Source organism: Trichosurus vulpecula, chromosome 5 (assembly GCF_011100635.1).
Source record: "Trichosurus vulpecula isolate mTriVul1 chromosome 5, mTriVul1.pri, whole genome shotgun sequence".
Classification (NCBI taxonomy): Eukaryota; Metazoa; Chordata; class Mammalia; order Diprotodontia; family Phalangeridae; genus Trichosurus; species Trichosurus vulpecula.
In genome coordinates, this window is record NC_050577.1 from 132,205,754 (window position 1) to 132,220,676 (window position 14,923).

Consider the following 14,923-nt stretch of genomic DNA (forward strand, 5'->3'; position numbering starts at 1 on the left):
AGAAACTTATTGGGCAATCTGTCTATCCTTTCTCTATCCGGAAGGAGGTTAATTAATGTCTTTTTTAGCCTATTTGAGTGGGTAAAAACAGTTTCACAGAAGTTAGTTATAATGCTTATATTACTGATGCATATAGAATAAATAATGTCCTTGGTGCTGTTTTGGAAGTACCTATTTTAAAACTTCTTTAGGTTTCTTAGTACTTTTGTGGACTGATGTATAGTAACCCTAATTTTATAATTTAATATAGTAAACGGTTTCTTAAGACTTTTTTGGATTTACATGTAATGAACTAATTTAATATTGTAAAATAGACAATGCTTTCAGAACTTCAAGTTTTATTTTCTGAGATTTATTTTCAATATGTAGTTTGTTTTCCATTAATATTAAATTGCACATGATTATATATTAATAACATTGAATTTAGTAATTGAAATGATTTAAAGAATTTTCCTCTTTTAAAATAACTCTCAAAATTGAAAATCGTTTCTTAGATGTATTTTATATACCTTCTTTCATGAATGGATCAAGAAACTTTAAGATGGATAAACTAATGGAAACAAGAAGTATAGGCATGCCAGTAGGCAGCGTGGGTATGGAAAGAAATAAAAATGTATTATTAACTAACTACAAGTGTACATCCAAGTGGATGTATTCAGGACATTTGTTTCTAGCCCTTTGGTTCTGTGATAGGGATTTGGTTTATAGATTGTTTTAAATGCTGTTTTATCTTTACTATTTGCATATTGCCTATTTTTTGCATATTTGCAAATTACATAACTAATTAAGGAATCATCCACTGTATGAGCACTTGTAGTATAATTACATTAATCATTCTCATTGCTTGGAAGATATGCTGCTGCATTAGAGCATCAGCTTTGTAATTAACCTCCTGTGGAACTTGATTATCCATCTCTTAAAAAAGATAACCTTTATGTGTGTCATTGATGAGCATGTTTATATATTGGTACATGTACACATATGTATTTGAGTCCCTTTATATCTGATCTATTTTTCATGTAAATTGCATGTTGTGCCACCACTATATTCTTGTTTTATTTCAAGTACTAATAATTGATTCTAATTACTGTCATGCAAATGCCATAATAAGAATTATACCAAATTAAAACATTTGTTCTTTAAATCCTATAATGAGATCCAACAAGCCTATTCATTTTGCATGGAATTGTGATTGATTTACACTGTTTAAATAGAGTTGATGGTAAAACTTTTATTCTTTTGTCAGATTATCTTGAGAGACATCCAAATTTGAAGGTAATAACATTGATACTTTTAATTTATTATCCAATATTTATCAAAAACTTTAACTATAACCATCTTGTTATTTAATTATCTTATTTCACAGCCCATTCAACCCACTATTGAAATGAAAGATTCTTTCACAAATCAAGAAGTAGAAAAAGGAGTTAAGGGAAAACAAAAGTCACGTAAGTTTTATAATTATGTAATTTAGGAAGAAAAGAAGTATATTTTAAAGAATTTTCAATATTCATATTTCTTTTTTCTTTCATTCCTCCCTACTTGTATTACAGATTTAATGGAAGAATTTGGTTTAGATGATGCAGATGACATTGATGGTATATTCCCTTTTTTACTTTCTTTACAAGTATGAGAATATGTGAATTTTTGAAAATCACACCTAGTAGTAGATATGTCCTATAGTCTTCAGGTTTTCACTTTTGTGTTTTGAACACTATATTTCATATTGTAGTTTTATACTTTCTGGCTCTTTTCTATATTGCATGAAGGCACGTAAGTCCAATTATGTATGTACTCTCCCAATTCAATTTAATATACATTAAGGAACTTTTATGTGTCATGTGCATATCAAGTGCTTGCTGTTTTACTGTAAGATACAAAGATAAAAACAAGTAGTTCTTTGCCTCAAAGAATTTGCTTTCTCTGAAGAGATACAACATGTAAAGTATTTTACAAGGTCTGGAGTAAAGGAGGTTAGGGAGACAGATAAAAGTGCTGTAGGAAAATTGAGGAGGGAGAGAAGGGTAATGGCTGTGGAAGGAAGGTTTCATAGCTGTGATGCCCCTGAACTAAGGCAGTAGGGTACCACAGAAGGCTTTAGAGCAAGACAATGGTCTAGTTAAGTGCCTTAAGAAGATTTATGGCTTTGTATAGAATGGACCAGAGAGGGTAGGAACCAGAGATTTGAAGACCAGTTAGTAAAAATCCAGGTAAAAGTTGATGAAGTCATGAAGTAGGAGGGTGGATTTAGGAATGAAGAAAGGGGAGAGGATGACAGATTTTATGGAGATGGAATCAACAGGACACAGCAACTTTTGGAAATGTATGTGTCTATGAACACACATATATATGACCCGGATGACTGAGAAAATGGCCTGTCTTTAACAAAGATAAAAAATATTTAAGGACTGATTTTTTCAGAGATAGGGGATAGGAGGAAAAAGAAATAATGAGTTCAGGCTTGTTCATGTTGCATTTGAAGGTCCAGGAGCCAGTCCTAAAATGTTGTGTCTGAAACTAAGTACAATATTCAGGTGTGGTCTGACCAATGCAGAGGTCACCCAGACTAACATCTCCCTTCCTCTGAACATTATATCTCTTTTAATGAAATCTAAAATTGGTCTAGCTCTTATGGCCTCCATAGTCCAACAAATTCTGAGAAACTATCCATACTTCTTCTATCTTTTGTTTTCACTTGTGTTTGTCATTTTGTCCACAGAGATGACAAGAGGGAATTTGTCAAATGCTTTGCTGAAATTTAGGTAAACTATAATAACAATAATCCCTTGGTCAGTTAGTCTAGTAACCATGTCAAAATGTGAAGATAGTCTGGTATGACCTGTTATGACCACTTCCCAGTGAAATCACGAAAGTGGATGATATCACCAACAAATACTTTCAGAAGCCATTACCCGTGAGGCAAAGGACTTCAGCAGTATCTGAGGCTATGTAAGGTCAAGACAGATGAAGACTGAGAAAAAGGCTATCAGATTTAGCAGTTAAGATACCGTTGATAACCTTGGAGTAAGCAGTTTCACTCGAGTATTGGGCCCAAAGCCAAATAAAACAGTTTGAGGATAAACTATCAATAACCCTAGTGATTAGACTGTGAAAAGGAGGGGAGATATTGGATAATAATAACTTGAGGGGATGCCATGATTAAGTGAAGGATGGGAGAAACTTTAAAGACCCAGATAATGAAATGTTTGTTGTATATTCTGGTGTTTATCCCTTTCATACATAATTGTCCTTTACTTGCACTTTTTGAAATGAGCATAGAAGTAGTCTTGTCATATTTGAAAAGGGAATACTAAAACTCTATAAACTGTCATTTTCATGCTAAATTTATAGTGTATATTGAAAGTTAAAAGATTAATCTTTAAGAAGTTAGATTATTCTGAAAAAAGCCATCTTCTTCTTAAAGTAGTTCACATTTGAAAAAAAGTGATACACCTATGCTTAGAACAAATGGGTGTCCTTTTTTTTTTAAATAAAGTCACTCAAAGGACCCTAATTGTAAGCATTTTCTCTAGAAAAATATTTTAGCATGATGGGTAGAGAGTTGGCCTCAAAGCCAAAAAGACATGGTTTCAAGTGTCATCTCTGACACATAGTGGCTAGGTGACCCTGGGCAAAGCACTTAGCCTCTAAGTGCCTATGCAACTTTCTAAGACTGTAAGTAGCAGAGAAGGTACCAGCCTACATTATTAGAGGGAGTTTGCTCACCTGAGAGTTCTCTATAAATAAATCACATGTTAAAAACCACACGTTCAAACTCTATTTCCTAATCCTAAATAATTTGAAATATCAAATGTACATGTTGTTTTTAAAAGGTTATCACAACAGAAAAGCCTTTCCGCAAGGATCTTAATAATAAAATCTTTGGGACTACATGCTGAGATAGATTTTGATGAGGGAGTAAGAGCTGGTAATCCAAGAAAAAGAGGATTGCCTGAATAAAAGAAAGAAAACAGAGATTGTTTCTTTTTTCCCTCATGTTACCTAAGAGGTAAAATACAGGAAGCATAAATTAACAAAATAAAGTCATAAAGCTAGGAGGTATTGAGTGATATCATGTGAAAAAATTAAATAATGTGTTGGGTGGATAAAACCAATGTAATATTCAACTCCAATATTTCCTTTTCAGATGCTTCTGATTGGGATTCTGCCAGTACTTCCCAGAAAAATGAGACTTACAGAAGTTCCAAGGATTTGAATTTTAATGAGAATTATCCTTGCCAGTCACTACCAGTGACTAAAAATCAGTCAGGATCCATAGAGTTTGGAAAGATTCCTTTAAAAGAAGATGAAGCAGCTGGAGCTGAAAGTGGACATGAGACTGGATTTAGGGTTGTGATTCTAGGAGAAAACCCAGTCCCCCAGAAGCAATGTGGACCACATCTCCCTCTAAAAAAAGAGGAAGGTAAAAAAGGTAATGAATAAGCATGTAGAGTTAACATTTTGAATTTTCCTTAGGTAGATTATTTGCTCAATTTATTACATTCCAATCTTTCTTAATATAGGTAAGCAAAATAAATGATAAAGTTATGTGATGACAAAATTCACTGCCTGTTTTTACTCCTCTCATGCAACCTAGAATCCTAGAAAGTGTCTTTTTAACAGGTATTTTGATTTTCTCCTCTAATCAGTGTAACATATTATATAAACACCGAGGGGAGATAGTTTAGGCCTATGTGCTAAATTAGTCTTCTTCTGTCTTAATTACCTGTTTTTCCTACTTTTTTTTTTTTTAGTGTTTCAAATCCTAAAACCATTAGGCTTATATAGGTTTACATTCACATGTAAATCCATGTATGAATGATTTTTCTTTTTTTTCTGTCATTTTGGATTATTTGTCTTCCCCAAAGCTAAATATAATTGATTTAACTTTCCCCAAGTATTAAAGTACCTGGTTAGTTGATGCTTTTCGGTAATTGTTTTTATGATTGATTTGAGTGGAATGCAGTTACCATACCAGGGAATGTCTTTTTAATATTATTATTGGAAGCTCCTTAAATTAAGATAACTCTGTCGTATTCAGCTTTAACTGTTTGTGTTGATTTTGTTTCAGTAGATTTGTTTGATCTGTGACATATACAGGGATATCTTCCTAATCTTTAGAAGTTGTGTTAATCTCTGTGAATTTCTTTCCATGTGATCATACTCTATCTAGCTCTGAAGAAACCAAAAGTTTTGCAGTGAATTTCAAATTAACTGCTGCATATCTTTTTTAATGTTTTCTTGGCTTAATCAGAATAGCTTATAGAGTTACTTAATAATACAGATCTCATTTACTTTTATTTCCCTATGCAACTTGACCCCAAGGAAGAGGATTATTTTTCCTACTTCTTTTGAACCATTCCTTGCCAGTAATTTCATATATTAAGATTTAGATTTTCTTCCCTCTCTGTTTTGAAATAATCAGATTGATTCTGTCTTTTTTTAACTGGATTTTGTCCTCTCACTGCCTAAGTCACAATTCGTTGTCTCTGAACTTGGTTCAGAAGTTCATCTGTCCTGTCATGAGCTAAATTTAGAAATCCAGTTCTCTTGTTAATCACTTTACTATTCTTGTGTTAAGGAAATCTGTTACCTGTGAAGGAGACATGTGGACACCGGGGAGTCTGGTCTCGTATCTTTATACCACCAAGCTTTCCTTCAAGGATGTCTGGCTTGCTATCCAAAGAAGTCTTGTTCATTGTCTCTATTCTTGCAGGAGGACTCAAGCAATGAACGTTTCTTAGTCACAAGAGAGAAGGAAGGGGTTGTTGCCAAACCCCTCATTCTAAATTTCCAGTCTGTCATGTTGTTCTCATCCCCATGATACTGTCACTGTACATAACCTATCTCATTTTTTTCCCTACCTACCCAACTCTGTTCACTTTTGTTTCCCCAAACTCTAAGAAAGCTAGTAATCCCTACCTCATGGTCTTTGGTCATTGAGAAATTCCATTGACCCAATTTATTGGTTACTGCTAGCCTAACTAATAAATCGATCATGTGCAGACCATTGTCTCTCTGTTCACCTTTAATTTTCAAAGGTAACTGTTTCATCTAGATTAAATATGTGAAATAACCTTCACAGCTTCCTGTGATGTGATATGAAATGAGCATCTCACAAGAAACTTAAAATATTGCAGTAGATTGAGAATTAAAAATAACCATCTAAATGCATAATTAGTAAAATAGAAACTTCTTACATTTTATACCTTATTTTAAATTAGATAAATTGTAGCTTTGATAACTGCCATTGCTATTAATGGTGGGATTTCAATCATATGCAAAAAGTAATTCTAAATAATATAAATTTTTACTTAAATATTAATATTGATTTAACATGAGGATTGGAATTTAAAGGATCAACAGAGGAAAGCCAAGAAAGTTTTCATAAACGTGACCCAGAACAGGTATGTAAAAATGATATTCAAATTTCTGATATTTTATTTGTGTAAAAGTGCCTTTCATGCTAGTTGTATTGGATGTTTTTCAGAACTTAGCTTCCTTTTAAATGCATGTTAAACTGGTCTAGAAAATAATGCATAAACAAATAGTACCCCTTTTTTTCATTATAAAGTATATGAGTTGTTAATCTGAAAATGGATACTTTTAGATCTAGTCTAACAGTGAACAAATAGTACCCCTTTTTTTCATTATAAAGTATATGAGTTGTTAATCTGAAAATGGATACTTTTAGATCTAGTCTCCTAGTGAAATGTGTCCATTGTGAATGCTGGAAAACTAATAATATTGCCTCATTTCCTCCCATAAATAAAATGAAGACTATCATCTGTAAAAATATTGTGACTCTTTATGATAATTTTCATAAGGTTCCTAAATAATTCAGCTTCTAGGTAGTTATGTGGCATAGTATATAGAGTCAAGAAGACCTGAGTTTGAATCCATCCTTGGGCTCCTAGCTAGCTGTATGAACCTGGACAAGTCACCTCTCTTAGCCTGTTTCTTCATTTGTAAAATAGTTATGAGTAATGCTTATCTCAGAAAATATTTGTGAGAATGCCATTAGATAATGTATATAAAGTGTTGTGAAAACCTTAAAGTGCTACACAAATTTTAGCCATTGTTCCCGTTTTTAAGTTTTTATTATTTTGCCCTGCTGTTATGTATTTTACAGGACAAAGTTCAGATGGATGCAGATGATGTTGATGACCTCACTCAGTCATCTGACACAGCTACAGAGGATTATGATTTACCTCCCTTAAACTGTAAGAATATTTTGTTACTGATTGAACAACTTAGTGTTGATTGTAAAGGTAAGAATATTTTTAAATTTCCTAACAGAGTACCAGTGTTAAACAGAAACCAAAGATGTGGGTATATACAAGAAGATGCCACTGAAGTCCTATTCCATTGACTCATAGTAAAGTAGATTTGACTTTGAGTTCTTGGAGGCTGTGACATTAGAGCCTAATCTCTGGCAGGCCTTATGAACATGAAAGAGATTATGTTGGCTTCAGGGTGATGAATTTTTCAGCCACAGAAGATGACCTACTATTTATTTCAATTCAAAAAGAATTATTGAGTACCTACTGAGTGCCAAATATACAAAGTTTATATAAGACATAGTCATTGTCCTCATTGAGTGTGCAATCTGCTAGGGGAATATAGCCTACAAGATAACTCTAATATTTAAAAATACATAAATCCTTGAGGAGCACTGTCCACATTGCTACATGGGGTTCGGTGTGGGAAAGAGCATTAGCTATCAAGAATCAGTAACCTGTTTGTGAAGGTACCATTTGAAGTGAATTTTAAAGGATGGGTATGAATTCAGTAGGTATAGATCATGGGAGTATAGGAGGATGAAGTGAACATTTCAAGCATGGGAACTGTGAGCAAAGAGGCAGGAAAATGACAGTGAAAAGTCCAGACAGTATATAGCAGTAAGAAGTAAATATGGAAAGGAAGGGGATTAGTTTTGTACAGGGCCTAGCTTTGTGTCTATAGACAAATTCCCTAAACTTGAAACTTCAGCTTCTTAATCTATAAAATACCTTACTTCACATTATTGCAGTATTTTGTAAGCCTATATGTGCTATATTACTTAATGTAAATTATTAATATTGGATGCTAGGGTAAGTTGAATGAATTTTATTTGCCTGGTTGACAATAGAAAACCAAAGAAGAGATTGGCATGACTAGATGTATAAAGATGTCAGGCAATGATCTCTTTCATTTGAAGAGGAGCCAAAATATTAAAATCTTTCACAAAATGGTTAAAAATGTCAACAATCTCACAAATGTTGTTCCTAGTTTTTATATCTTCTGTCATTGTGGCATATAGGATAGTGTACTAGATGTGATATAATTAATACCTAGGTTCAAATTCTGCCATATAAGGTATATGTACCTACTAACTGTGTGAATCTTAACAAGTCCTTTAACTTCTCTGTGCTCTCAGGTTCTTCTTTTGCTTTCAGTCTTGGAGCTTATAATTTCCCTTACTGTCAGCTTTACTGCCCACTACTATAGGTGTGTCTACCTCTAGCAGCCCTGTTCTACCCCAGTTCTGCTAAACATTGAAATATAAGACAAATTGAAAGTTGCCAAGGAATACCCAATAACCGAGTCTGATAAATCTGTAACTTGATATAACATAAATTTCTAACTCTGGATTAGGGCTAAATTTGGTTATGTATCTCTCTGCAGAATAAATTGCCTTTGTTTGGTGGGAACTGTTTTCCTTAACGATCAGAAGAAGTTTTCACTTTCTTCTGGTATCGCAGCTACACTTTGGTTAAAGTTACCAGAAGGCTAGCCAATGATTAAATGATCATGAATGCTATTGTATGAATGTTACATACAGATTTATATTAAAACTCTCTAAAGAAGAAGCAGTTTTTACATATAACTATTTAGGGTAAAACATATTTATGACACCTATAAAATAATTTGTAATATATAGATATTAAATATATAATCCATTTTATTAATCATATTTTTCCCACCCAGAATACACATCAGAATGTTTACTTTTCACATTTTTCTCATATTGTAAGAATTCTGAGGTTTCAAATGGTTTCTTATAAAGTAATGTATAACTTAGAGAATCTTTTTAATTGCCCACAATGCCTATGGTAAATAGGTTATTTTCTATTTCAATGTAAATCTTTTGACACAATAATATTGTAGTATGTACTTAGGGTTTATATGTCGGTACAATTTTGTCATTGCTAGAGTATCTGAATTCTAAGTATACTACTACTGTCCTGCAGATTTTAAAATACTCCTATTTTTATTTACTTGTGGTTTTCTCTGTACAGATCCTATTAGCCTTTTGAAAATTCAGAATGCAGTTCTTAGATATGAACAATCAGTAGAACTTAAAAAAGGACGTTGTACACTACTCGCTGGAAAAGTTAAGAGTTTAGAAAACAAGATTACTGGACTACAGAAAGAATTATTGGAATCAAGAGAAATGAAATCCCAGTTAGAACATCAAAAAGCAGAATGGGACAGAGAACTCTGTAGCCTCAGGTATGGAACTCATGAGTTTAAATCAAGACTTGAAAGCATTTCTCTTACGTTGAAGCAATGTGACAGAAGATTCGAGGTTAGGAAGGCAAAAATGAAACATCTTTAAAATTATGTTATTAATGAGCCCTACTTAATTCTTTTTACTTTATGGACATTTATGAGAGGTGCATTTTTAGTGAATTTTCAAAAGTTTAGCACAATTACTTGAAGGTTTTTTTCAACATGAAGTAAGAAGTTAACTGAAAAATCAATAGTAGTGAGAAAATGGATGAGGGAAATGTAGAAATCATTCCCACACCTAATTTTAGTTAGGAATTTTATCCACATCCCCCTCTAAACATTTTACCAGAGTCATTCAAATGTATCAAAACTCAGGAATTTTGAAAAAGTCATTTCTTCTAGCTTCTCTATAGTGCAGTTCAGTAAAAGTTTAAAGCCAAAAAGTCAGGCAGAGAATGAGGGACGTAGGTGGATATGTGTATCCAATTTATGGAATTTCTGTCCATTGAGTACAAAAAGCCAAAGGACCGAAAGAACTATATGATACATTTCTGATAGAAGTTTAATACCCTGGAGAAGCCTGGAAAGAGAAATGGGTTCCTGTCTATTTCTGACAAATCCTGACTGTCTGAGCCGGTGCAAGTTATGTTAATTCTTAGTGCCACAGGTAAATCTCTAAGGCTCAAAATTATAGAGCAGGGACCAATCTGCATCAGTAGGAGGAGTTTCCTGATGGCGACTTCCCTACATGGATCCAGTTCCGCCTAAATCAATGTTCTTTTCCTTTAGACGTCCAGACGAGTATATTTAAATGACATTACATTCCTTATTTTTACTGAACTGTGTTTTTAAAACAAACAATTTTTATCTAGGTTTACATTGAAGCAAGAGGAAGTAAAGCGAGTGACTGCAGAAATGCTATTTCAAAAAATTAGAGAACAGTTAAGAAAAAAAGAAGAACAATGTAGTAAAGAAGTGGAGCTAAAACAGCAACTTGAATTCACTCTCAATACTCTGGACCTTGAGCTGAGAACAGTAAGAAATCATTTAAAACAGGTAAATTGGAATTTTAAAATCAAAATTTCCATCTTTCTTAAGAATATTTATGGGTTCCCTGAGAGTGGGGAGATAAATACTATAAAGTCTATTAAATGCAAAAAAAGTGCTATGGCATTTATGTCTAGTATAAGTAAGTTGGGTTCTGTCACTCATAAATATATAAAGAAAAACTTATTTTAGAATTTGAATGTAATATTACAGAATGAATAGCCATGGAAAAGGTGAGGTGGAGCTAATACTTTTTAAATTATGTCTCACAGTAGAGAATTAGTATTGTAAAGTGGATAGAACTGGCCTCAAATCCAGGAAGACGTAGGTTCAAGAGTTGGCAATGACACTGGCCAAGTTTTTTCCCCTGACTCAAGGCCAGAGATTTCAAACTCCCCAAAGCTGCCTACAGAACATGGTACTGGGGAGATCTATTTGACACCACTACTCTATCTTTAGCCTGTCTAAGCCTGTAAGTTCCAGAGAACTCTTCTGCATTGGTAGAGGGAGTTTCCTTACTAGGCCAATGAAATTGCAGGTTCAATCCCTTTCTCTATTCCTTATGCTCCACTTTACCACACATCCTTCAGTCTTTCAGAAAAGTCTATTGTTCTCTAGCATCTTTATCTCTTCCTTATGCAATTAAAATTATCCAAGCCTTTCTAAATGGAAGAAAGGCAAGCTCTTAATAGGACAGAGCACTGGACTGAATCTACCAATAAGATGAAATTCAGTAAGAATGAATGTAAAGTTTTATAATTGGATACAAAAAATTAGTTTCACAAGCATAAATTGAGAGAAATATGTTTAGATAGCATTTTGTCTGAAAAGATATAGGAGTCTTAGTGAGCTCTAAGCTTAAGTTGAGTCAGTGCTGTTATTTGACAACCAAAAAGCTAGTGTAATTTTGGATCCCATTTAGAGAAGCATAGCTTCCAAAACCGAGGAGGTAAAAATACCTCTGTATTCTGACCTGATCAGACTTTATGTGTACTATTTAGTTAATTTGTGGCTGCCTCAGAATTATGGTAGCTAGTATGCAGGATGGCAAACAGGAAGAGGAAGGCCCTTGATTCTGTGACGTATGAGGATCAGTTAAAGGAACTGGAGATGTTTATCTTTGAGAAAAGAAGACTCAAAGGCCACGATAGGTGTCTTCAAGTTTTTAAAGGACAGTCATGTGGAAGAAGAATTAAGCTTGCTCTGCTTCAGCCTAAGGGACAGATGTAAGAGTAATGGATAGAAGTTGCAAAAATGTACATTATTAGGGTTAATGTCAGGAAAAAAATTGCTAACAAAAAAAAAAACACATCTATAAATAGAATGAGTTGCCTTGAGAGATGATGATTTCCCCCACCTGTGAAGAAGTCAAGCTGAGTAAAATCTAGTAAGAGTCAGGTACATAATGATGTATATGGATTGGAGTGAATAGTTGTTTAAGTTCCTTTACAACTCTGAAATGCTATCCTTGTTGCTTTTCATTTTCAGTAGCCTACTTTTCTGAGACTTTTTTCAGCTATTTTCCATCCTTTTTCAGATTCTATATTCCAGTTAAAGGTTAAATATTTTGGCTGACTTTTGATGGAAAAAAATGATGAAAAATTTTATGAAATTGTTGTCCCCAGGTTGAAGAAGAGCGAAATGACACTCAAAGACAACTTTCTCAGGAGCTGAATGCCAGAGCTTTGCAAGCCAGAATTCTGAATAATCCTCTTTGGAAGCAGAAAGAAATAGAATCAGCTGCATCCAAAATGATTCAGACTTCTGAGGTATTCACTTTGGTCATTTTCAAATCTAATTGCGTATTTAAAAAATCAGGATTTTTGTTCTTCATTTTTGGACATTTTTGTCATCCTCAGTCACATTCATATGTCTGCAGCAGACAAATACTGACACACATGGTGACCAAAATCAATGCAGGTTGTTTGGTTGTTTCTTTTCTTGGAATTGAATGATCCCTCCAGAGACCTAAGTGTACTTCTACTGAAAAAAATATCTGGTTCTCAGTAGTGCCTCTGCTCTTTCTGGACATAGGAAAGGGGCAGCTCATGAGTTTCACTAACCCCTAAGGTTAGTACAACCAGGTAGAAGGTGATACCTCAAACACAAACCTCTTTTCTTCCTTAATTAAGTGATTTATCTATTTGTCCTTTCCAGGGCAGAGACTAAGGGTTACAAAACACATGACAATAGTTTCTTCTGTTTTACCTTGTTGGCTCACTCATGTTTCATGAAAGAGAAGGAATAAAAGTATTTGCAACAAGAATAAATTTCACTTAAGATTTCTAAAATAAGGCTTTATCCATTACAAGGATTCGTTCATTCACATTCATCATTGCTCAGCATGATAGAAACACTAGTTGGTCAAATGCCAATTTTCTTCATTTTCTTTTTTTTCTCAACAGTGATTTGAAGTAAATTATTCGAGTTTTTGCCCTAAGTAATACTTTGATGCCTGGACACTGGAATGCTTCACTTAACTAAGATGCTGCCTATTCATACCTTCCTCTTGGTTTTATACAAACTTTCATCAGTTAATCACACAAGATCATATTCCCTCTGAATGGCTTTGTGACACTGATCTAATCTAAGTCTCCATGAAGGTGTGACAAACTTGGGTACAAAGGTTCAGAATCTGTAGCATCTATAGGAGCAGTTCTTATTTCTCTATTTTGTCTGTTATCAAGTCCCTTATCTCAGTACATTCTGTACAGTTCATTGGTTGGAATGCCATTTATCATTTCAAAATCTACCCCTGCTCTCAGCGGAGCAGTGAACATTTTTTTCTTGTCACTTTATTCTGGTGCTGGATCTGCTGGCTCATCTCTTAAGGAGATCTATCTCTTCCCCAGTCTCCTAAGTCATTTAACTGTGAAATCTTATCTATTACCACCTAAAGAGTGTTTCCTATTTCCCCAAGTAGCAGAGTCAAAATCAGGTATTTATAAGGAGGAAAAGCTGTCTTAACGATTAAATTTCTATGAGAGACTCCCAAGGGAGCCTCATAGTCTGCATCTGCGATTCCATAATAGCAATCTTCATTACCTCCTCTTTTAGCTTGATGATACAGTCTCTAAGTGAATACCAAAGTTTATTCCCAGTGGGCCACATAGAATCAGCAGGATATTTTTTATTACATCCCTCAGCTACTAAAGCTAACACATTAGTCATGCTATCATCATCTTCTTGCTGATGATAATCCCTAAAAGCTTGCTGAACTAAAGGATCCTGGCTGATATCTATGAATCTCATACAGTTGACGCTATCTACTGATGTTCCACCAGCCCCTTGATGACTGATTCTTACCATCCAAGATATTAACAATTCTCCCATTCTTTGGGTGAATCTACTCAAAATGTCTGTGATTTCTTGCTGTGAAAAATCTTCCAAAACTTCCCTCGTAACTGAATTACCAGCTTGGGTTTCTGTCCTCCTTCAAAGTGTAGGACGAACTTCTGTCTGAGTATTTAACAGTCTCTCATTCTCTATACGAGGGACATCCTGAACCCTAGTAGCATTTCATGTGTCAGCCCCTGACATTGTCTCATTTTCTCTCGACTCCATTCCCCTGCCACCATGGCAAGGACAAATCTGGTGGTCAGGCTTGACCTGAGCTGAGTTGAGATTCACTCTTGACCTATTTGGCCTCCTGTTTCTCCTAGCCACATTAATGGCAATATTCTCATTTGAGTCAGGAGACTCTTGAGCCACTACTTGTTCTCCTACTTCCTGAGATTCCCCATCTTGCTATGGCAAGAAAGAAACCATTTCTTTCACTTAGTTTCAGTCTTTCACATAATAGCTGGTAGGCTGATAACATCATCCAGCTTCGCCTAGATTGTGATGCCGGCAATTCTTCCCTGGCTCAATTCAAACCTCTCATAAACATCTTTCCAAATACCTAGAGTCTCCTCTCTGTGGCCTTGGTTCCCAGTTTTCACAGAGTCTAGCTCCTTTAGCCCATTCCTTTGGTAGGGAGGAATAAGATGGATCCTCCCACCCTGGGATATTCATCTCTTCCTCTGAAGTCCTTCTGCTTCTAAATAGAGATTTTATACCCCGTGATCCCATTCTCGTTGCCAGATATATCATTAAGGCAAAATTCATGCCCTCAAAGAGGACCATGAGCATGCCTGAATGGTTCAGAATCATTTAGTATACTGAATTCTCTAGGTAGAGGACAGAGGAAGTATAACATTTATTTAGACTCTAAATGATCAGACCCAAGGACCAATACTCCCAATTTGATATCCTGGCAACAACATTCCAAAACCACTAAGCCCACCTCACTATAGTAACAAGGAGATTACAAAAATATATTATAGCAGCAAGCCAGACCATATTTATGCTTCCCCTCAAGGCTAGGGCCCTCCTATAAGAA

General features: G+C 34.6%; 1 protein-coding gene across 1 annotated transcript in view; it reads left to right on the forward strand.

The window, feature by feature from the left end:
• The window catches only part of LOC118849921 (ankyrin repeat domain-containing protein 26-like), an 85,140-nt gene that overhangs the window by 26,091 nt on the left and 44,126 nt on the right, over positions 1 to 14,923 (forward strand). Inside the window, exons 9-18 of the mRNA XM_036759022.1 lie at positions 495 to 593; positions 1,247 to 1,275; positions 1,367 to 1,448; positions 1,554 to 1,598; positions 4,148 to 4,432; positions 6,358 to 6,407; positions 7,133 to 7,271; positions 9,282 to 9,495; positions 10,368 to 10,551; positions 12,168 to 12,311. Coding sequence (XP_036614917.1) covers positions 495 to 593; positions 1,247 to 1,275; positions 1,367 to 1,448; positions 1,554 to 1,598; positions 4,148 to 4,432; positions 6,358 to 6,407; positions 7,133 to 7,271; positions 9,282 to 9,495; positions 10,368 to 10,551; positions 12,168 to 12,311 — 1,271 coding nt within the window. The remainder of the gene's footprint in view (positions 1 to 494; positions 594 to 1,246; positions 1,276 to 1,366; positions 1,449 to 1,553; positions 1,599 to 4,147; positions 4,433 to 6,357; positions 6,408 to 7,132; positions 7,272 to 9,281; positions 9,496 to 10,367; positions 10,552 to 12,167; positions 12,312 to 14,923) is intronic.